General features: G+C 33.8%; 1 protein-coding gene across 4 annotated transcripts in view; it reads left to right on the forward strand.

Annotated features, from left to right (window-relative positions):
- The window catches only part of ZZZ3 (zinc finger ZZ-type containing 3), a 60,229-nt gene that overhangs the window by 27,387 nt on the left and 8,022 nt on the right, over positions 1-24,820 (forward strand). For all 4 annotated transcript variants that reach the window (XM_042804064.1, XM_042804056.1, XM_042804057.1 and 1 more), the window contains 8 exons: positions 387-1,945; positions 16,277-16,415; positions 17,826-17,973; positions 18,056-18,174; positions 18,470-18,541; positions 18,719-18,820; positions 20,181-20,276; positions 24,573-24,725. In XM_042804064.1, coding sequence (XP_042659998.1) covers positions 438-1,945; positions 16,277-16,415; positions 17,826-17,973; positions 18,056-18,174; positions 18,470-18,541; positions 18,719-18,820; positions 20,181-20,276; positions 24,573-24,725 — 2,337 coding nt within the window. In that variant the 5' untranslated portion in view covers positions 387-437. The remainder of the gene's footprint in view (positions 1-386; positions 1,946-16,276; positions 16,416-17,825; positions 17,974-18,055; positions 18,175-18,469; positions 18,542-18,718; positions 18,821-20,180; positions 20,277-24,572; positions 24,726-24,820) is intronic.

Here is a 24,820-nt window from a genome sequence, read left to right on the forward strand (position 1 = left end):
GAATGTGATTTGATACCTCTCGTTTGACCTAACTTAATACTAATATATTATATTGTATGTACAATACATAAAAATAGTGTAATTTAGTAACTGGAGCCTAACTGGAACATTCCAGCCTTACATAAGGCATAAATATGAACAACATTCACACACAAGTACTAAAGCCAGAACAATCTCAAATACCAAGTCAGCTACTTTGTAGTTTAGATGGAAAACTTCTAATGCATCAAAAAAAAACACATAAAGAAGAGATATTAATACATTGCATAGGCATATTTAGTTTTATATTAGGTACATTTGTGACAAAATATTCTTCAGATTTGCTGTGTCTGTAAGTGTGTTTTAAATATTTTTTTTCTGACTGTTTTGTTTACATTTTTTTTAAGGTTTCCTAATGAGTGGATCATGATGAACATACTTTAGGGACTTGCCATAGTATGGCTGCTTCTCGATCTACTCGTGTTACAAGATCTACAGTGGGTTTAAATGGTTTGGATGAAAACTTCTGTGGTAGAACATTAAGAAACCGTAGTATTGCTCATCCAGAGGAAGCTTCACCGCATCCTCAGATACGATCAAGGTCACCAAAGAAAAGACCAGAGTCTGTGCAAACTCAGAAAGGAAGTAGTGGTGGAAGAACTACTGATTTGAAACAACAGAGCACTCGGGAATCATGGGTGAGCCCTAGAAAGAGAGGCCTGTCTACTTCGGAGAGAGATAATGTTGATAAACAAACTGTGGAAAATTGTGAAAAAAAGCAAGCAGAACCTGTTTCACCAGTTTTGAAAAGAATTAAGCGCTGTCTACGTTCAGAGGCACCCAACAGCTCAGAAGAAGACTTGCCTACTAAAACAGAGAAGGAACCATTGGAGCATAAAAGCTTGGTGTCGGACAATGATGCAGTCTCCACAGGGACTAAGCGAGCTTGTCGATGTCTTATATTGGATGATTGTGACAAAAGGGAAGTTAAAAAGGTGAATGTCTGTGCAGAAGGATTTAATAATTCTGCAATCGTTGATGAGATCACAGGCTATCAGACTGTCAATGGAGTTGGTGAGAGAGACTTAAATTCTCTTAACTGTGATGACTGTCAGCTTGATGGGAACACTAAGCAAAATAGTGCTGGTTCCTGTATGCTCAAGGACAAAACAGTAGCAGAAAACGGAAACTCATTTGCCCATTCTTCATTGTTGCTTAATAGCAGCAAGGAGGACAGTGTTGTAGACCATTATGTGCCTTGCACAAACTCTCAAGAACAGGTAAAGTTAGAGGACCACAAAATAATAAATGACTGCTTGCCTGAGGAGCCTGCTAATCAGGCATATGAGCCAGCTACAGGGTCCTTTTCTGAAGTCCAGTCATCTTTGTTAAGGGATTCGGAGGAGGAAGTAGATGTTGTAGGAGATAGTGCCTCTAAGGAACAGTGTGCTGAAAACACCAATAGCAACCCGAATACTCATCATGACAGTGCATCAATCTCAGGTGAACCTGAACCACATTCTTCAGTGCTGGACTGTGTTTCGGCTCAAATGACATCTGTGTCGGAACTTCAAGAACACAGATACACATTGAGAACTTCACCACGGAGGGCTGCCCCTGCCAGAAGCAGCCCTACTAAAAACAACTCTCCTTGTAGAGAAAATGGACAGGTTGAGGAAAATAATCTTAGTCCCACTGAAAAGAATGTACCTGTAGGTATTAATAATATCAATGGATCTCCCCAAAAGTCTGAAGAAATTAAACAGAATGATAAAGAGAGAAATTGTAATACAGGAGATCATGGGAGTGATGGACTAAGAAAGCCACTTTCTGAGGCTAGGCTTGTTGCTGGATATGTACCATCTGCCAAAGAGAGTGCCAACATCCACACTGCAGAGGATGATGAGGAAGAGCCTGATGTGTATTACTTTGAATCAGATCATGTGGCATTGAAACACAACAAAGAGTATGTGTAACTATGGTAACCATGAATTCTGCTTTTGTTTCTTACCAAAGAAAAAAAAAATTAATACGTATTTATAAAGTACTTTCACAAAAATTTAAGTGCTTTATGATTTTCATACTCTTCAGTTTTCATTTTTCTTCCTTGTTTCTACCTCAAACAAAATTAAACTCTTATTTAATATGCAGTATGGTACAGCAATGTGGTTTATGCATTTCTAGCAATATGAATTCTTTAGCCAGAACTCTTTTTAAAAAAAAAAAAAAAAAAAAAAAAAACAAAACCCAAACCAACACATCTGTTATCTCTTTTATCTAAAAAAATAGCTGGAAACAAACCCAAAGGAATTATAACCCTTAATCAGAGTTCAGTCACTTATCAGCATATCCAGTAAGCACAGCACATACAGTTTATGAAACAAGTATTTTCTTGTACATAGAATTTAAGGTTAGATAACTATTTGCAGAGTGTTATGGGAAAGATTTATCATTATTGGGTTAAAGAAGATAAATTGATTAAATGCAGCAATTTGAGAACTTTCTCCAGAACAAATTATATCTACATTGCTGTTTATATTCATTAAATGTAAATATATATGTTCTAATTACTATTAGAAAAGAGCACTAACTTGTTTTTATATTTATCATCTGAATGTTTGTAAGTAGAACTGTAGTAATTGTACATTTGTGATAACTGTGAAAGAGGTTCTTGAAGCAAAAGGGCAATTTTCTTGGTGAAGAAAGTTTATCTGAAGAAAAATTGTCTTCAAGTGATAGATCAGGCCACAGTTTTTATTACAGTCTTTGTAATACTGTTTTGACTTCTGTGTTTTGCTGTTTGGTAGATGTTCTACATTTTGTTGTAAATACTGAAAGGCTAAATGCAGATGATCTTCAGTTTGTTCCATATGAAGAGTTAAATCACTGCTAACAGCTTCTGTAAATGGTCACAGCACAGTTGTTAGGAGTATGGGGCACAAAGCACAAATGATTGTTTAATCCGCAGAAGTTTGACTGGGTTTTTTGCTATTAGAGTTGCATTATTTTTATAATGAAGTTTTCTAAAATATTGAATATGAATAAATTGCTTTAATCATAGAAAACTGTGAATTTAGAGCATGGTTCAGAGAAACTGTGATTTCAAAATAACGATCAAATATCTGCAGCTTCAGACATTAGTCTAAAGTGTATGGACACTTTCCTGGAAGACAGAATATTGCTGTTTCCTAGATTATAAATGGGACTGTTGTCTTTTGACCTTTTTTGGATGTTTTTGTATCTGTATGTAGGATGACTTTACTAGTTATGTTAGTACAAAGATATACTAGTAATGTATTTTTTTAATTAGAAAAAGAATGATAAAGATCATACGCCATTTTTAGATGTAGGCTCAGTTTTTTACTTTTCAAATTAAGCATGTCCGAAATGCAGAGTTTTTAAAAATAAAAATCTGCAATTGAATGTAAATGCTGCAAAAATAACGGTAGTTTTTTCTATTCTTGCAATTAAACACAGATCTAAATAGTTCTTGAAAAATTTCAGGAATGTGCCCTAGTGTTAGCTTCATTTTGCAGAGCTTTTGGCATTGGAACTAGGACTTGGTAGTTCGCTACCACCTTGCTTCCTGAATGCAGAATTTCAAAATAAATTGCTGTTATTTTTATGCTATTTTGTATCTTTTGGCAGCAAAGTCAAAGCTAGAATTCTCTTCTAGCTCAAGAAAGAATAATTTCTACTTTTCAGAAGGGAAGTATGCTACTGAAAGTAGTGTTAGATGGACTTTTTTTTTTTTCCCTTTAAAAAAATGTTGATATAATCAGAAAATGATGGGCAGTCTTCTTGCTGTTGCTTATATTTGCAAGAAAATAAATGTAGTATTCTGGTGGTTCCTCATGGTAATAGGATCCTTCTAAAGAATGTAAGTCTGTATTTTGATATTTGAGTGCAATTGTCCTTTACCTGGAACTTTGTAGTTCAAGAGTTAATCAAATACAGTGCACTACATCCTTTTTCAAATTTTGAAAATACCAGAGCTCATTTGAGGATACTTCTAGTTCATGTGTTACAGGTCTTGAATAGTGTCTTAATTATATCCTTGTTTAATCTCATTTGGTGCTTATTTTCTGAAGTGTTAAACTGAAAAAAAAAGATTTTAGCAGAAATGCTTTCCTCAATTAGTCAGATGCAAAGAATTCCAGGGTTCCCATGCTGTCAGGTAAAGGCTGTTTGTTTTGCTGACAGTATTTCTGGCTAGGCAAAGTATGCTGGTCTTCTGCTTATCCGATCTTCAAATGGTACAGAGCTTTGCTTTTCTGTCCCTTATCAGTTTGTGATTAAACTTGTCTTTATGGATTATTTTTTATTTGGTTTATATTTCTATTCTCTTTTAAACGCAAAATCCGAGAGACATTAGCATTTTGGCTAGAGTCAGGAGGCAGATTTCTCCAAGGAGGTATCAATATAATTCTTTGGATTTTCCACAGCAGAAAAAAGAAACTTGTAGAATCAATTTGATAGGTCTGTAACCTTACTTTATTTCTTGTTAAATTCCATAGCTTGATGACATACACATTCATACAGCTGATTTTAACTCTCCAATAAATTATTGTAACATTGATAAAATATGAAGATACCACCTTAAACAGCTGTTGATAAAACTTGCTATAAGAAAAATTACTAGATGTATATTGTGGTATTTTTGCATGAATTTTGTTGTGTTTTGAATGTTGTCATGTTTAAACAACATTCATGTATTTCTGGGAAAACTGGATGATAGAATAATCATCACAGAAAGCAAATTACGAAATATTATTATTCAGAGAGAAGGCTGAAATTATGGATATTCTACAACCTCCTTCATAAAATAAATCTCTCCCACAAGGACAGATCGAAGATCTCTAACAGAAATTTTATCGCAGCCTAGACATTCGTGTAGATAATAACAGACTGATATAGGGCATCATATAATTGTAAAGTATTGTTAATTTTTCTGTTATTCCACACACAATTTGAATTTCTCTGTCTTATGATTCCTTTCAGAAAAATACGGTTTGGTGCATATTTGAGAAACTTGCTTCTATGTTCTTGCTCAGAAACGTTTGCATTTTCTCTTGAAATGTTTTCATCAAAACTGAACTTGTTGATTTAAATCTTCTTACGCTGTGTAATTTTATATGCTGTGCTTAGTGTTTTGCATATCTTTCCTCGAGAGTTTCTCATATCTCTTTGCTGTATCCTTTTATAGTTTAATTGTTTCTTATAGTGCAGTAGCTTACTTTAATTTCTATCTTATGCAATATTTTATTCTCAGTACATTTTCCCTTTTGCCCAGTGTTCCATTCAGTGGCCTTTTTTCTTTTTTAATTCCTCTCTACTTACTGTCTTCGGAGATATGAAGTGTTTGGCAGGTATTAGGTTGAATAAGGGGAAGTTTTTGTTTAACACTTAGCTCTGAGTTCTAGTTGAAAATGTAATAGAGGAATTGAGTTTTCATGTGCATGTAATGCATTATACAGTATATTTCTGGCATCCTGTAAACTGTGGTTGGCTTTATAGGACCTGCTCAGGCCTGTAGGAAAACTCAGTGACATATAAGCATTATGTATGAGCACTTGCCTACAGGCATTCAGTTGCAAGAGTTAGAACCTTGTGTTTCTTCAGTAAATAGATATTTTAATATATCTTTGGTTTCTTTTATTACTTTATAATATTTAAAATCATAATAGCTGTACTGACATTTAAACTGAAGACAGATTAAAATTAAATACTTTAATACATCTGTTAAAACCCAGTCTTGTGAATTCTTACCTACTGAGTCTTGTATTGTTACAGGGGCCTTGGAAAGACGGAGGACCATGTAGGATCATACAATTAGATTTAGTATATAATTGACAACCCATACTGTTAATGTCTTTGGATGCTCTTTTAATATTATTTGAATGTGAGAAAGAAAAGAAACATCTGTGGCATTTCCTGTGGTACAGGTTTATTCAGTCACAAATGTTTCTGCCTAATGAATCAGATTAAAACAGTTCTTTATAAAAGTTCATCTTATTGTGCTTGACTTGTTAGAATGGGGTCTGGTGCACCTTGCCATATCAATTATTTGAGAACTGCCTTAAACAGAGTCTTCGTAAATTGCAATTCTGATGTAATCCTGTAGCAGTCTTTTTCACTGAGATGAACTTCTAATTTTACCTGCACCATGTTTTTTTTCTTTAACCGGATGACAATTAGTATTAAAAATTAAACTACTTTCCGTATTTAATATATATTACATTATATATTATGTACTATATAATATATAATATATTATTATATATTATATAATATTAAATATATTAATATTTTAGGATAAAATCTCCGTGGTACATATATATTGGGTAAGAATAAAAATATTACAGCAGTTTTGTAATTTATCCCCATATATTCAGATATATGTCTGAGAATTAAGATCACATTCATCACACAGTATGGATTTATTTTACTGTACAGATAAATCAGATGTTCTAACATTTCTTTGTAGTGATGTCATGTAGCTATGAGTAGCTAATACTTTAGAACAAATTACCCTCTTGTATTATTTTTAAGGACAACATTATCTGATTTTCCTATGAGACATACAGTTTTAGTCTGAGGAGACTTTGGTTGTTATGTTGTTTCATCTTAAAGAATAAAGGGAATTGGTATAAATCAAGTTACTTTTTGTAGTAGCAGTTTTAATCCATATTGGAGTCAAGGATGTTGGAAATGGCAACGATTTTGTAAGCATGTAACTTTTGAGTACTTTGTAGAATATATCAACATAAAAGAATTGAAGAATGCATTTTTAGTGTTTAAGAATAGTAAAAGTTAATAATTCAAAAAAATGCATATATGCCATATAGATTAGATTACAATGTGTGTTAATTGTTTGTACCACAAGAGTGGTGTGGCATACAGTGATATTTTGCTTAAACTATCTTTTAATGTAAAACTTAAGCATACAGAAAATTAATACTTTTTTCAAAGAGTAGTTTCTACTGTCTGGTAGATTGGTCTGTGTTCTTAGTAAGTAACAAAAAATTAAATCTGCTCTAAGTAAAAATATAATTTCATATAGAAGTTGAATGCTGCAACTAGTTAATCTACAAAACAGAAATATAATGGAAATCAATTAGAAATTTCTAATATCTGCAGTTTGGTATTGCCGATAATTGTGTTACTATAACATTATGATAGTGTAACAGCCATACCATGACATTTATTAATGTAATTGACATTATATTTTACACTAGCTTAAAATGCTAAGTCTTTTGAGAATTTTTTACTGCCAGCATTATTATTTTATTATATTTTATAAGGCCATTTCTATCTATAAATGCTTCTCAGTGGAAGAGTTATAAGTGACACAAAATTGTTGTAGGACTGAAGATTAAGGTTTAGTTAAGAGTATTTTTATAATCTTAGAATCAAGTTTTACAATTACATAAACTATTCAATAAACACTAAATAATAGAGTTCTTAATTTGCAAGAGAGGATGCCTTGGGCGTGTGCTGCATCTGCTTTTCTCTCTCTAGTAATAGGCTTACTCTGGGAACCATTAAGTGTCAAATACATTTGTCAAATTAATTTTTCTTTCTCTGAGCATAGTTATCTTGCTGTCAACCACAGCACAATCCTTGTGAACAGTGCTGTCAAACAGAGTGCAGTCCTTATTTAAATAATGCATCCTGTGGAAAACAAAGCTTGATTTCTTTTGGATTTGTGTCCTTTGCTCCTTGAATTCTCTTCTGTCCAGATTTGCCTCATACCCGCTTTTCTTATTCTGCCTGTGCTGTCACCTCCAAGGGTCCTCCTCTGTTGCAGCATCCTGGTCTGGAAGAGAGAGCGCAAGCTCTCCAGCGCAGAGCTGCTTCCCTGCTGGTGGGCTTGGTAGTATGTGTGGGTGGGTGTGCTCGTGGATAGATCGGAGAATGTGAAGAGTAGCAGTTGAATTCTGCTTGCCTTTCTCTTTTGGAGATAGTAGTTATGGTCTCTTCCCCTTTCCAAACTGCCTGTTTTTAGAGAACATACAGGAACTCAGCTTGTCTTTCCAACTTCTTTGATCAACAAGGATCAAAAATCACGGGGGAAAAATGTACAAATAATAATAAACACAAACTTACTATTTTAATACAGAAAAAGGGAGAAACTTATTTTCCCTTCTGTTCATTTGGAAATGTGTGCCATTTCTAATGATCCTCAGTGTTAAATTCATCTAAATTGGAAAATTAAGTATTAGCAAATAATAAAAATGGTTTTGTGATATAGGAAATGTCAGTTAAAAAAAAAGCTGTAGGAAATTCAAGTTCCTGATTTAAAAAAAGAGAGAGAAAACTAAGAAAAGTAATGTATTCACCCAGCACAGCTGTATGGAGAGTAATGCATGGGCTGTGTTTTTGGTTATACACACAAGGGACGCTTAGCAAAAGCAGCAGTAGTGAAGTGTGGTTATAACAATGTAGAGTACGTCTAGTGGGACAGGGTATGAATCATATTACTATAATAGTCTACTTGGTAGGGATGGAGAAGTATTTCACTAAAATACTAGTAAGCATAATGCTGCCACCAAGAAAACAGGAACATAATGACTGGCATATGCTGTGAGAATGTGGGTATCTTTACTCTTCAGTTTTAACTAACCTAACTTGAAATAACTCCATTAGCAGTCTTAAGTATTTGTTCTGTTCTTACATGAAGTTTTGACAGCATGTCCATCATGAACGGTGAAATTCACTAGCAGTATCTTCTAGAAAGGAATTGTACAAGCAGTATGTATTAATGCTTGATTTAGTTTCAGCAGTAAGTTCTAATCAAGATAGGTGTTTCTTTGGTATTAGAAAGTGCTTACATGCTATTTTGAGAGGAGGAAAGATCTTACTTTTTGGTTTCCTTCAACTTTTATTCTTGATAGGAATAACCAGCTGATTTTTCATTTTTCATTATTGCACATCTTTATTTTGTTCTGCATAGTTAAAGGCGAGGATGTGCTGCTGTTTTGTATAACAACTTCTGAAAGTTTTATGCTTCTTAGGCCAAGGACCAACTGTGTTTGTCCATGGTATATTATCATAGTGAGTACTAATAAAAATAGACATTTTACTAATTTTCTGCTGTATTTCTAACTTTTCTTCCCCTTCTTTAGCCAAAAATATGATTGAATAATTCTTTGTATTTCTGTTAGAAAATTCAGCTTCTTGTGGTTACTTACCATGTTCTTGTAACCCAATTATAGTCCTCAGATATTATTGTAGCAGAATACTTCAGGGAATATGTTAACTCAATCCTGTGACAAGAATATATACCTTAATAATTGGGGGGGTTCTTCCTTGGGTTTTAATGAAAACCTGCATAAAACTAACATAGAGTGAGTTGAAGAATTCAGTAATCAGTGTTGTGAGCTTTCTCTGATTTTTTTTGTTCAACAGCGATTTTTGTTTGCTGGAGAAGCCACTTAATGTATACTTTAGTTGTTTCATGTATGAAATTGAGATACAGTTTAATTATCTCTGAGGTCTTTTCAAGGGTTGAAGTATGAATATTAATTACGGATAAAGTACAGTAAATTACAGTATGTGTAAAGAGGTTAAGATCAAGTGGAAAACAGCTTCATAATTAGTTGCAGAATGGGCTAGAAGTAGATTGCATTGGCCATAGTACCCAAGCATTAGGTTAAGTAAAAACCTACCATGTTCTGCTTTCTTCAGGCAGAGGTGTTTTTATAAGTCCTGAAGGAGTTGATACATGCCCTTAAACTTTTTCTGTTTCTGAATGGAGATCAAAGAAAGGCCACTCTTCATCAGACTCTTTTGCTTCCTAGTTGCTGTCTTGTGTGTTCTACAAGTCTAGCATTGAATCCCAGCACTCCTCCCTAGTGCCTTATTTTAAATCTTAGATGCACACTGGAATACTTCGAGAGAAACTCTACAATGTCAAAATTACTGTATCATGACACTGGCAAAGATTTCAGGCCAAGCTTAAAAGCTGGAAGTGTTATCTGATATTTCTAAACTGAAACAAACAAAACAAGACTCTCACTACTTCGAAATGAGAAGATTGTGCTTCATCTGATTTAAAAGATTTATCTAGGAAGCCAAACTCTTACTCCACCTGCCTTGAGTTTACTTGGAAATTCTAAGTGCAATTAATGTTTCCCTTTTCCAGCAGTTATTTGCAGTCTTATAACTTGTTTAATAGTGAATATTTTCTTAGCTTAGCATCTACTAAGAGATTTTTTTCTAAGTCACTCTTAGTAGACCAAAATCCAGAGTGATGAATGACTTGCGTATAGAGCAGGTTTTAATCTGTACTTTGCCAGAGTGCCAGTAGATGGCAATAAAACAAAGACTTCCTCAAATCCTCCTGGTTATTGGTATGTGTGGATTTTTTGTCACAGCTCTTGGAAATACAAAAAACCAAGTATTCTTTAGATTTTATATATATATATATGTATATTTTAGCCATAACAATGAGAAGTGTATGCTTCTTCACTTAAAACAAATCCTACCTACACAAGAAATAACCAGTATTTCTAGTATGAAATCTGTACACACGTTTTTACCTTCTAATGCCCCAAATTGATGTTACTATACTTTTTATCATATTGTGAACTATAGAACTGTAGAAATGCAGTTTAGTTTTGGGAGTGGAAAGCAATAACCACTGGCTGCACAGCATTTTATCAGTTGAGAGGATAAGTTACTTCTCTTTAATTAGGCACCAAAGTATATGTCTTTGCCAAGTACTAAATGATAATTGTAAGGCAAGTATAATTGACAAAGTAACTTATTCTATTTCAGGTAATTTCTGTGAGCATCCAGACAGTAAATTACAGGGAACTCCTGTATGTTGATTTTATTCGATAAATTACAAATAATTTCTTGCTACAGTTTTCCGCTCTTAGTGTCACCTTTGTCACCTGCTAGCTTTATAAAACTATTTTATATATCATCAACTTTTAAAAAATACTGAATGGAGTTGCATTAGTGATCTAACAATGATAAATATTTAAATAAAGGGAAAATATTGTGATAAAAATGTAGGTGTTTTAAATCTATATGGTTCATGCTAAAAGCAAGTGATAAACATTTAGCTATGTGTCTGTAAGATTGAATACTGTGTGAAAATATGAAGCAAAGTTGCATGAGTATATATAAAGGTAAATGTGTGAATGTTCATTATATCATTACTTTAGAGATGATTATGTAAGGTTGAAAAAGATTAAATAAGGACTAAACTTTGGACTGGCAAGAACCTCCTTCCATGTATTTTCATTTAAGGGAAGAGTCGAAGTAATAACTGCTGTTTCCAAGTCTAGCTTAAAAGTTGAGAAAATACATTATAATTATGTTGGAATATTAGATAAGGAGAGTCCAACAAATAGGGCACAGTAATGCTTTGAGATACCTCTTACTAATTTCAAGTTTGTGTGTAAATTTACTTGGAATAAAGACACTTCAGATGAAAATTCTTTTTTTTAATGGATAAAACCAATGGCTGAAAATTTTCTGACATGGTCTTACATGTTTGAGCATTAAGACTTTGCAGGGGGCTTATCTTTAAAGGAGGCTTGGCATTTTTGTGGTGTTTGGTGAATGTTACCAACAGCCTCTTTAATGTCTGCCCCTTACATTGCTCAGCAGGACAAAACTGATGCTTCACGTTTATTTACCGCAATTTAACTGAACAGTTTCACTTATTTACTTTATTTCCACTAATTTGAATTAGGTACCTAAAAGTTAAAATTTCCGTTTTCTAATATCAGTTTCTCACATCACTAATTCACTTAAGTTTTAAAGTACAGTATGTTCTTCTTTTGAAGGGAGAAGAAACCTTCAGAAACCATGGAGGGACTAGCCTCTGTGATTTATTCTTATTGTAATATTGAGATTAATTTATTTGAAAATGCAGAATGACATGGCCTCTTGCAAAGTCTAGTGTTAAGTCATTTAATATAAAAAGAGTAAACATAAATATGCAATTCTTAAGGCAGATTGACTCCATATATGTATAGTGCTTTCTAAAGCTTGTTGTTAGTTCCTGATGCAAAGAAAATATAATCTGTGATGTAATTCTGGGTACTTAGAGCTGGAAATGTAAACAGTTTTAGAACAGGACAGAAAGAATGGAGGGGGAAAAAGCATCTTGAAAGTAGATCTCAGAAAAGTGGATCAAAATGGTCATGGGTCTCATTAAGGTACTAGCTACACTATTTCTAAGCTTTATCACACACGAGAGGAGGCTGCTGTGTCACTAGCCACTATTAGAACAAGGTTCATGGAAATGAATAGTGTAATAAATAATTGCTTATGGCAGGACTTCCAGAAATATGGCTCTGCTATGTGATAATTATTTTATGGAGCAATCCAAAAGAGTGGAGTAGTTAAGACTGCAGAAGAACAACTGAATCAGCAGGAATCCCAGCTGATCAGTATCAGTCTTTAAGAAGTGGCTCTCCATTTTTAAATATTGGTCTCTCAAAAACCCGTGTTAATCAAGGTTTTTCAGCATAGAGATGCTGAAACTGTTTCTGTACTATACTGAATTATTCAAGTGTTCTTCTGGAGGCTTACTGGCATTTAACATGATTTTAAAAATCACAGGTATTTCAATACTGGGATTGTGGAACCCCAAGGGATTACTTTCTGTAGAATGGAAGTTTTTCTGCAAAGAAAACAGCTTCAGATTTTGTATGTGCTAACAATTTTGTAGTTAGAACTGAGAAAAGTGTAACTTCAGCCAGTGCAAGGGATGTGAGTGAGTTGACTCAAATTATGCATTTTAAATTGTATGTGTTTGTTTTGTTTTGGCAGAGGATGAGAGATAATTTTCCTCGGTAATTCCTCACAGATCTTACAGAGAAAATGATGTAACTGTAGCTGGATAATTTTGAGATGGTTGCTCTTTGATTACCTCATTGAAGGATGGAGCCAGTTTTGCAGCAGACTTGCTCCAGTTTTGGAGCAAGGTTCCAGTTACTTCTGCTTTACCTTCATCAGGTTTTTTCAATTTTTGAGAACATTAGCACAACTGCAGGAGGTAGTTTGAATCATAATTGCTGTGCTTCTTAACACAGAACCTTGGAAGAGGGATAGTAAAATTGTAAGCTACATTTTTTTTCTTTTTTTTTTTCTTTTTTTTTAAATAGTCCTGGAAGTTATGCACAATGTCTTTTGTTTAACGCGATGGAAGTATTATGTCATGGTTTGGGACTAAGAACCCAGGACAGAGACTTTGAGAAAGTGCTCAATGTGTGCGTTGTTATTTCGCTTACTGTTTTTCAGAGGAATACTTGGCTTTATTAGAGTCATGTGTAGGACCAGATAAAGTCTTGCACAAACCTGTGAAAACTGTAGTGGTTCAAGACTTAAAAGAACATATGCAGACGTTATAGTACAGTCGGTTCAAAAGTCATGTAGAAATTTAAAAGAATGTGCAGTGATTTGGAGATAATGCAGTACTGCAGCAAATCTGAAGTACCTGAGTATGGACTGTGCAAACTAGGTATTTCAGGATTAGCATTGTAAATTTTTTATTGGCAGTGTAAGACCCCAAAATGCAAATTTTTTTGCATTTCTGTGCTTCTGATACTCACTTGATAAAATTGCAGCCTTTTTCCTGGACTTTGGAATATATTTATTCTTAAAAACTTAATATGGAAGTTGAAATAAATAGCTTCAAGTTAATACATTTCTTTAGCAGAGGTACAAAAAACATGCCAGAAATCTTTTTATCTAAACGGTTTGCTCAAAACCTCTTTTTTCTCTTTTGAATTATTTCATGATAATAGTGTTATTTAGCCACAGATCAACATAGCATGACATGTTTTTGAATGATCCTGACATTCTTGTAATATTTTATGTATTTCCGTGAATACCAGAGGTATTGTGTCTGAACCATTTATCTTCAATTCCATGATCACTTCAGTGAGGTCAGATGAATGTTTTAACGAGGGAAATAATTGGAGTTCAATGTTCCTGTTTTGTTTGTTCTTTCTTCCCAAATGTAATTTCTTCTCTTTCCATTCAAACTTAATTATATAAGGCTACTCATTAAGATAATTTCTTCCCCCCCTTTGCACATGTGAATCATCTTTAAATTAGCACTTCATCTAAATTGTTTACATTTGGTTGCTTTTTTTCTTCTATGTATGTAAATGTTTTAAATAAGATGATTATTTTCTTTCCATTTCATTGGAAAAGCAATCACTTAAATACAATTTGAATAAATGAGGTAAAATGGTTCAAGAAAAGAAAGGCAGGTATTTATTGTGTTCTTAGATCCAAATTTTTGTGCACGCTACTGAGCCTCTGTTACAGTCATTAGAGTTAACTCCAGAGTCTTGTATAGAAATTTTGGCACCTGCTGATAGAAAAAGGCTTTCTGTTGTTCAAGTTAAATCATCTCCCCAGATGTCACTAAGTTCTTCTGTGGTGTTTTGGCTGCATCTACATCAGACACACTAGCAGCCTGCCTACGTTTCATTTCTCTGGAGCACACAAGGCAGGCTTCTGCGTAAGAAGTGCTGTCAGTCCACCTGAGCATGGACAGAAGATGCCCAGTGCAAAGCTAGGCAATAATCAGATGCTATTTGTAAAAACTAAGTAAAGATCTTAATTCCACATCTGATGATTCCTGTAAACCTGAAAGAATCTGAACTGCAGTATTGTCTCAGGCCAATTTTGATGTGCAGTCACTAATTTTGGAAGTTATTTCTGAAGTTCGTTTTTTACCTGTTGAAGAATAGCCCCATCAATTGTCTTGCTTTATACAAAGTTTTGTTTAGAAGAAACTGGAGCACTTTTCCATTAGTGAAAATATATCACTATTGTTCCTGTATTAATAGCCTATCTAACGAGCATTTTAGGTTTTAGTTGTATATAAACCTGAATATGTGCAGACAAATATAAATAATAGTTAATTCATAAAAGAATTGTGTCCTACTGTTTTTAAATAAGCGCAGTATTTTAGTTTCAAACTTCAGGTTGCATGAGTATATTTTATGTTTTCAGGCATTGTATGTGAGTGGAAAGAAAATTACCCTTTTTCATGGGGAGGCAGCAGTTTAATGTCTAGGTAGAAACTTAAATGTTTGATGGTACGAAGACTGTATTTTGCCTTGAGGCTGTTTACTTCTCTCCACTTAGTCTTACCCAATTACCAATGCAGTCAATTGAAAAACTTGTATTAGCTCAGTAACATCTGGATCTTTTCTGTAATACGTGTGGAATTCATCATGTTAGGCTTGTCTTTGTTTTAGCAATAAGGGAATAGAAAGTAAATTTACTTGAAATACAGCAGTCGTTAATAGATCTTACCTGATTTTAGTATACATTAGGTTGCATTTTGTGCTGAACTAAAATACAGTTGTAATACTAAATGTCAGAAAACATTTTAATGAAAAAAAGTTGATACATAACAATTTGCGACAAGGGCCATGGGTAGCTACATAATTCAGAAACTGGACAGCTGTAACTTTAAAACTAATAGAAGGTATTAAATGTTGTTACCCATTTTTTAAAGGCTATTACAATATTGTATGGTTTCCTGACTCTGACTTTGCTTTATAAGAAAACAGTTTGGGAAGCATATATTATTGGATACAAGTATGATGGTCACATCAGTGACTCTCAAATGTATCTGTTAAACAGACAGCCAAAATTGAATCTGGGACTGCAGGTTTGAGAGAATGCTGAATTTTCATTCAATGGCTGTATTCTTAGAGAAACCTGTTTTGTATGTATTTATTTTGCAAATTACGTATTCCTTAATTTACTGTTACATTTCATAAATGATTTTCATATTCTGTTCTAAGGTGAGGCTTCTGTGAGATATTTAGATACAGTTTCTAAGCCATTCCTGTACACTCTGTGAGTGGTTGAGCAAAATGTTAAAATTCTGTGGTAGAATCATTTGTATTGGGGTAGAAGGAAGCTGGTTTTGAAGTGTCAGAGAAATTAGGTCATTTTGTTTGTGTTTTTTAACTTTGTAAGCAAAGCTTGTTAGTCATAACTATTGAGAATATGAATAGGTTGTCCCTGATACCATATTGTTTTAACTAGTATAGAATTTACATTTAAGGGAAATCCCTGTGAGGGTTATTTTTTTTTTTTAATGGGTTTATATAAATTAACCTACTACTTAAAATAGATGTGTTCCTTTTTTTATATAGTTCAGTAAAAATTTCTATGAACTGTGTCAGATAAGCTGTGAATTCTGGTAGATACTAGTAGATAATCATGGATAGTATTTAGATTGGGGGGGTTGTCACTTTTAAAGACAAATTCAGTGAGATGTTTTCCTTTGTCTCTGTAGTTATCAGAGACTGTTACAGACGATTGCTGTACTCGAGGCACAACGTACTCAAGCAGTTCAAGACCTTGAAAGTTTAGGGAGACACCAGAGAGAAGCACTGAAAGATCCTATTGGATTTGTGGAAAGACTCCAGAAGAAGGTATTTCATTGGGCTTTTCTTAAGTCTTTTTTTTTTTTTTTTTTAATAAGTAGTAATTCATCGTCTGTAGAGATCAGAGAATTATATATATACTTATGTAAACATGATGAATTTAAAATGCTTTATCTGCTGAGCAAAAAATGGGCCTTTGTTTTCTTACTAAATCTCTTAAGACATAAGTCTTCAATGGTTTTATCAGATATGCTTTCTTCCCTTTTTTGGTATGTAGAAATGTAATCTTTAAGTTTCTAATTGTAATGTAGGTATTTTAAGACAACCTGAAATCTACAGGTGACTGGAAGTAATTCATAGTAAGGCATCAAATCAAGAATTTATAACTTTTCTCATTAGAGAAATTAGATTTTCGGCTGTGAGTTAATTTCATAGGGTACTTTTTAAAGACCAAGAAATGTACTTCATAGCGTAAAACCAAATGAACACTAGAAAATACACCTGAGTTCTGGATAATGTAATAGAACATTGATAGAGGAGAATTAATTTTGATAAGGAAACACTTTATTTTCAAGATTTAAAAAAAAAAATGTAGTAACAGGAATACTGAAAAATGTTTAAAGCTTGAATACTTTCTTGCTGCCATGTCTATCAGCAGCAAACACTTGACCATCTAGTCTGGTAGCAACACGTATTTCAGTGAAGAATGAAGGTATTTTATGGTGGTCTTTTCCTAGGTTTGTAGAGACCTAGGTTTAAAGAGAGGTCTGATATAAGCCCATTGGTTTCAGTAGTTTTCTTTCCATTAAATTTTGAGATGAGTTAATAGCATGCATGATGCAGTAGTTGTATTTGATAATGATTTTATGGGGAAATACTACTGATAGTTGAAAGTATCTGGTATGTTTTTATCTCCAAACCAGAGGAATGATACTCTTAAGGTTTACCTTTAAATCAAGTGGTGAGCTTTTGTAACAGTTGCGTTTTAGGCAGAGGACAGCAAAATCAGTGCGAAACATACATTGATTTCTTTGATGGGAGGAGTTCAGGTTTATTGGATGATAAAACTCTGAATCTTAAAGATTCCTGTGTTAAGAAAGTTACAGATCTGGGCAAAGAGCATGTTTAAACAAAATAAAAGACAGATAGACAATAACAGGATATTGGAGTCAGAAACACCTGATTTCAACTTTGAAATACACACTTAAAGTTTTATGCTCAGTAAGCCATCATTGACCGTGCCGCTGCATATTTTATATGCATTGTTATATAATATTTTTGAAAGATATCTTATCCTTAAAAAGGCTGTGCTGCATGGCACTTTAAAAGTTCTGATTTTTAATTTAGCTAAAAAGCAGTATGAGGTTTTCATAACTTTTCAGGATTCATAATTTTTTGTTTGGATATACAGTGATTGCATTAAATACTGATTTTCACTTTTCATTCTTGTTTTTTCAGGTTGATATGGGTCTTCCATATCCTCAAAGAGTTGTTCAGCTCCCTGAGATTGCCTGGGACCAATATACCACTAGCCTTGGAAACTTTGAGAGAGAATTTAAAAACCGAAAACGTAACAGTAGGAGAGTGAAGCTGATCTTTGACAAAGGTAAAAGGAAAGTGGGCATATGTTGCAAGAAAGAAGTCACCAGTGTGGAGGCTTAATAATTCCTTTCTTGTTTTGCTTACAGTAGGTATACCCGCAAGACCAAAAAGTCCTATGGATCCCAAGAAGGATGGAGAGTCTATTTCATACTCTGTCTTGCCTTTAAGTGATGGTCCAGAAGGTTCAACAAACAGTCGTCCACAGGTAGTTGTTACAAAAGGAAAGATCAAATTTTACAAAATAGTAATTTTTATTTTTTTAATATGAGTATGTGTATAATATTAACTGTTACTTCAAATGTTAATGTTGGTGATGCCAAGTCATTCGTGTACTCAAATCGGGGAAATATTTTTGGTTTAGGCAAATTTCATTTCAAATCTTCATGCATTTCTTCAGTTTGGTTTTGGGTTTAGTTAGGTAGGAAAAGAGTTAAAATCAAGTTATCCTAACTGTACTTTTTCTAAACTGGTATTTCATTTTATGCACTGTGTTTGAGCAGATGATAAGAGGACGACTTTGCGATGAGACCAAACCTGAAACGTTTAACCAGCTGTGGACTGTAGAGGAACAGGTAATGGGAAAGTCTAACATGGTGTATCTGTGGTAACATACGTGAGAATAAAAGCAAATTGTGTAATAATGTTTAAAGCATTTAGAAGTTCAGTCACGTGTATGTAGGTACTCATCTTTTGACAACTCATACATCTGCTAGGAATGATGTATTTATTTTTTTTCCCTGTTGATATAGAAAAAACTTGAGCAATTGCTTTTGAAGTATCCACCAGAGGAAGTAGAGTCCCGACGGTGGCAGAAGATTGCTGATGAACTGGGAAATAGAACAGCAAAGCAGGTAACAAGTAAACCACGCTGAGAAGTAATCCCTTTCCTTGACTTCCTTTTAGTTTTTTATTTTAAGCTTTTTAGGAAGCAGCATAAGAGACTGTATCCAGGTTTCTCTTCAACACTTACGTCATATATTTCTAATTTGAGCTTTTTTTCATAAAACGGGATTAAAAAAAGAGGGTTTATTTTCTATAATGTTCATAATTAAAACAATAAAATTTATTTTGCTAGAAAAGCAATTTGACTGCTTGGGCATTGTTTGAGTGCTTCTGCTGTGGCAGTAATGATGTCAGTCACTGCATCCTAGCAGTTGATACAGGTTCACAGATTTATTTGTAGATATCTTTTTGTTGTTGCTAAAGAGTAATAAATAAAATCCAGTATGTTTTCAATAATCACTTTTTCGTAAAAATGTAATAGCAGGGCCTGCATTTCACTAATAACAATGGGACCATTATTCTCAATCTCAAATACTTAATTTTAAGATTCCCTTGAAGCCCATGATAAAGATGCCAGACCTAGTTGTTAATTAGATTTTGACAGCATTCATTTAATTCTATAGAGCAACTATAGTGACACCCATTGTTCTCAGAATGGAGTGTTGAATTTCCTGCACCTCAATACTGTAGAATGGGCAGGCATGTGAATACTCACAAACAGAAGAATTAGTTCTGTACTGGGGCTGAGATCCACAAAAGAACACAGATGTGGAGACACCGAGTAGTTCTGCATCTGAGTTGTTAGGATTTTTCCCCTAAAATGACCTAATTTCTCTATTTTGACCAGAAGTAAAAAATGCTGATGTTCTCTGTTTACAGTATTTTAATTTCTCCTGTTTCAGTTGTGTGCTTTCAGGTAAAAGTATATTTAACTATTTCAATTTTATTTCAATACTTTAATCTTATTTCAATAATATTACATCATCTCTGATCATATGTATGCTTACAGGTATATTTCTCCATACCTGAAAAAATTAAAATATATCCTTACTTATTTCATAAATAAAATGTAGAAGTACTTTCTGTATGCTAAGTATGCGTAATTTATATGTCATGTTAAGAAAGAGTAAGTTCAGCTTCAGCAGTTAACATACTAAAATTCTTCTCTTTCTATCACAGTTTTTGCTAGATTTCCTGTGTACTTTCAAACAATGGTAGTATTTTTTTCCTGAAAGCCTTCGAAGTGTCTGGAAATACTGTAAGTGCAGCATTGCAAGATAGGTAATGGTTAGAGTAGTTGTTGCGAAGTAGAAAACAAAGATTTCTTGCCCTTATATTCTGAAAAATGTAGCAATGCTGGCATAACTTTGAAGTGAAGGCCTGTTACATTTCTTTTGGCATTTAATTGTTACATGTTATTTTTCCTAGGTTGCCAGTAGAGTGCAAAAATATTTTATTAAACTGACTAAAGCTGGTATTCCAGTTCCAGGAAGAACTCCAAATTTATATTTATATTCCAAAAAGGTGAGACAATATTACAGCAGAAATTCTGTATTTCTGTTTTCATATACATGCAGATTGAGTGTAAATCATTACTATTTTCAATAGATTTAAGTCTTGATTAGTGCTTTCTTGCTAGCTAGTTACACGTTGCATATATTTCTTACTTAATAAAGTAAAATTGTCTTTTACCATTAGCACTGTAGAGTGAGTTGGGTGTTACTCTAGTTTCCTGCCAACATCTGTTAATTAAATCTCTTATCAGATAATCTTAGGGACATGAAGTGTCAGAAAAGAGAACATAGCAGTCAGATTGCAGGCTGAACTAACAGGATTGAATGATTGGTCTTGGGGTACTTTCTCCTCATTTGTAAGTTTACTGTATTTGATCTAGAAGAGGATAATGAGAACCTGGGTGGAAGAGGATAAGGAGCCCTATAATTCATACTGTACAGTCATCTTCTAATTAACAGAAACATAGAAAAGTGTGTATAACTGAGCATATTAAACTAGCACAAGTTTAGGCTTAAGACTCAAACATGTTTTATTTTCATTTGTAATATATATGATGATTAAAATAGAATAGTCATATAAATAACCATTAAAATACAGTGCTTTCCCTGGGCTTGGAATGGATGAGAAAATGATATGATCCTGAGAAATCTTAATTTGCTAAAGAAAAGACTACATTTCTGTGCAGGCCAATTACATATTTTGATTTAAATAATGTGGTACTCTTAGGTACTAATGAGGACCCTAGACATTTGAAGAGGTCAGTCTCAGGTTTTGTGGGGGTTTTGTTGTGTTTGGGTTTTTTTGTTACTGTTGTGTTTACAAAAGTTCTTTTAAAACCTGTTACAATGGCGTTTTGTAGAATAATATTACTTATTTTGTATCCAGGTGTCCATTATGTTTTCTGATTAAGAATAGAGAGTAAGCCTTACATTGATTCTGCAAAAAGACAGATTTGCAGATTTAGTCCCTTGAGAGGTTGGGAACAAAAGTTACTTCCAGAGGGGCCTGGTAGTAAGATCTGCCACAGCTCATCTCTAACAATTGAAAATGTTACACAATCCCTAGTCATCTCCTATTACTCTCTGAAGTTACTGTAAGCATTAAATTCTCATATCAGAGTCTTTCCAGTTTGCCATCCATCATGGTAATGCTATTTTACTTTCACCAGGATTTTAATCTACTATTCTGCTCTATAAACAGAGGCAGGAAAGGTACAGACAGGATGCTTGTCTGCTGCCATGTCAATTGGGAAAGTGCTTTCTGGCAGTAGAACCAAAAAACAGCTGGAAACATTGATACCTTAAATATTCTGGCAAGATTCATCTGTCAGAACTCCGTTTACTATACTGTGGGGCTAATTTCAAAAGGGTTTGAAAATTTACTTCTGAAAATTATAATCCTTCGAGTTCTTTATGTCACCATTTTAAATGACCTTAGTCACATGTCTTGTCTTCTTTCCTCTTAGTTTGATTTGGAAAAACTGTTACTACAGAATGTGAGCAACGCTGCCAGACAGCAGATCACTGTATTTGATAAATAGTGGAAATACTTAATTAGTACGTGTGACATTTTAACCTTATTTTTCACTAATTTGGATAGTGATCCATAAAGTTTTTTAAACCACTGCTCTGCGTACACAGTATAACCAAGAATGAAACTGGTTTTTTTTATAAAATTCTTAATATTCTCATACCACAGTGGTAATGTCACTATCCTACAGATTTTACTTAAGCTTATATGTAGAACAAATCTAATGCTTACGTCTTTTCACAGTATGATTCATATCCTTGTTACCAGGTCATAGGAGTAAGGTCACTGTGCCCTGGTTTGTATTAAGGTATAGCGTCTCCATTTTATATTTGTATCCCACATAAGAAGTACAGCAGATGAAAAAATCGAACAAATAGTTTATGTGGGAGAATTGAGCTCTCAGCCTGTTAATATAGCTGTCTACTTAGAGCACAGATTGACAGCACTGTACCAGGCTGTAGTTATTCCCAAGTCTCCAATGGAGATGATAATGTGGCAGAAAGGAGATGTAAGTGATATTGTAAGCCTGGGTCATACTTAGGCTGTGCTCATCCTCATTTTGATACTGAGCATGCACAAACACTGTAAACTGCAGTATCTGCTTTATTGCCAACAACAGAAGTGTGACAGTTGGATGCTTAAAGCACCTATCTGTGGGAGAATAAAAAACAGAAAAAATTAATGTAAATAATTGTGTCAAAAGGGATGCTTTACAAGAAGGTAATTGCATTTGTCCGTGGGGATTGCCCAGGGTGCTTTTCTTAAGTGGTTACTGGAGAGGTGAGAAGCCTATTCAGTTCTTGAATGTCTTGAAGTTACTCTGTATATATCTTCCTTATGACATAATGTGTCCTCTGATAAGTAATACAGGAAATTAAATGGGACACATCAGTTTATTTTCCTGTATAACCACTACCAGTTACTGGTGAAAATAAAACTGAATCAGAGATTTACTACTCTTAGTATTCAGTTCTTCAATTATGGCTTATCATTTTCAATGTGATGCTTATATAATATCATTAGTGCACCTGCTTTAAAGCTTAATCCAGAGGATACATTTCACATAGGAACAGTGATTTTTTAACTGTCTGCTTTTATGTAGTATTTTAGTCTATTTTTCACCAGAAGTAGAATCATGTTAAAAAGATAATTCAAATCCTCATTTACATTCCTAGGTCATGACTGTATGCATAACAGTGCTACTATTTAAGCATAGATGCAGTTTTCCTTTCTCGATTTCCAGATCTAATACTGAATGCAGATCTGTTTTCTATTAACAGAAAATTTAAATCACTGTGTCAGCTCAAGCTGAAATACCATCTAACCTTAAGAATGGAAGTATTTTGAGGGGGGTTGAAATCTTAAACCAGAAAAGCAGCAAAACACAGAAAGTGATCATAAGGCAGAAGGCGGAAAAATTCAACATAATGGCTAGTACATTAGTCTTAGAACAAAATGTTCATTTTTTTGTGCACTGTAGTTCTGCAGACCTGAGGTACCAACTTCCGATTGTTACTACAGACTTCATCTCTTCCCTTAAGAGTAAATGGAGCTAGTCTCAATTCCTTGTTATACTTCTGTCTGCATAGCTATGTTCCATCTAAGACAATTTGTGTGATCTTTGCCTTTGCTTTTTAAACTCTGCACAACTGTAGAATAATGCTAGATCCCTCTTTAGAGGTTGAATCCCTCATTAGAGATAAATGGTTATATATAGGAACCTTTGCGATAAAAAGTCTTGCATAAAAAGAGAAGCAATTAACTATTGTAAATATTCCTTCTTTTACCTGTTTGGCAGAACCTAGACACAGTGTAGGACAATCTAATCTTTTATGATTATTAAAAAATACACTTTTCATACTTCTGGGTTTTGATTCACACTATTTTCTTTAAATTGAGGAATGTAAGATTTGACATTTATGATGTCAAAATGCTGGTCTGGAAAGTAGCTAAGTAAAAAGTTGAGACAGTTTGATTCACCCTAAATTCTTCTTTTTTGATATTTAATATTCTTCCATGGGGAATAAGTAATAGGGGCTGAGTGCCTTTATGTAATCTATTTTAAAACTACCATGTATTCTACACCTTCAGACAGCATTAAAGTTAAAAGCTTTTAGATATACAGTAATGGAGTAATTTATCTCATCTAACATTTTTTAGGTTTCTTTTCTAGTCAGTGGCAATGAAAAAGAGCCCTCAGAGAGCAATTCTTTCTCATTCGTAGAAACCTCTTTTATGGTGGAATGAATTGCCTGGACAAGGAAAGAAATGTGGACAATTAGCCTAGACTTAGATTTTCTAAGGCACAGATTAATGCAAGAAGTTGATAAGTGTCAAGCATGGACTGGTCTCTTGGATCTTGGGCCCGTGCAAAACTACTTCTTTGTATAGTTTTACACCATTCATGACTCTTTGAAGTCTTTTAATGTCTTTGCACTTTTATTCTCAGTCTTCAAAATTGTAACAGCTTTATTTTCCATTTTTCTATTGTTGTTAGCCTCATCTATTTAAATGGTAGGGGGGTTATGGTAAGGGCTCTTTTTTACTGCATTCTTACCAAAGAAGTGTTGCACTGTTCATCTGATTTCAGTTATTATGGGGGAAAAAAACTCCAACTGTATGAGGCTCTGATACGGAGATTTAAGTAAAAATAATTGGCAAGACGATAGACTCTTAAGTGCAAAAGAGCCAATTTCTGGCAAGTTTTTATCAGTGAGGATTACTTAAACAGTAGCCAAGGAATGTTTTTAAAAATATATCATTTTTTCACTGTAGTCATCAAGTAGACGGCAGCATCCTTTAAATAAACATCTTTTCAAACCTTCAACTTTCATGACATCTCATGAACCTCCAGTTTATATGGATGAAGATGATGACAGATCCAGTTTTCACAGCCACATGGATACTGCAGCAGAAGAGGAAGTATCGGTATGTCATTTAAATCAGTCAGAGAATGCCTTGCTTACTGTCATATTAACCTTGTTTAATGAATAGTATGAGAATAAAGCACCTTTGCCATAAAA

This window comes from Tyto alba, unplaced genomic scaffold, assembly GCF_018691265.1.
Source record: "Tyto alba isolate M040663 unplaced genomic scaffold, T.alba_DEE_v4.0 Super-Scaffold_1000006, whole genome shotgun sequence".
NCBI lineage: Eukaryota > Metazoa > Chordata > Aves > Strigiformes > Tytonidae > Tyto > Tyto alba.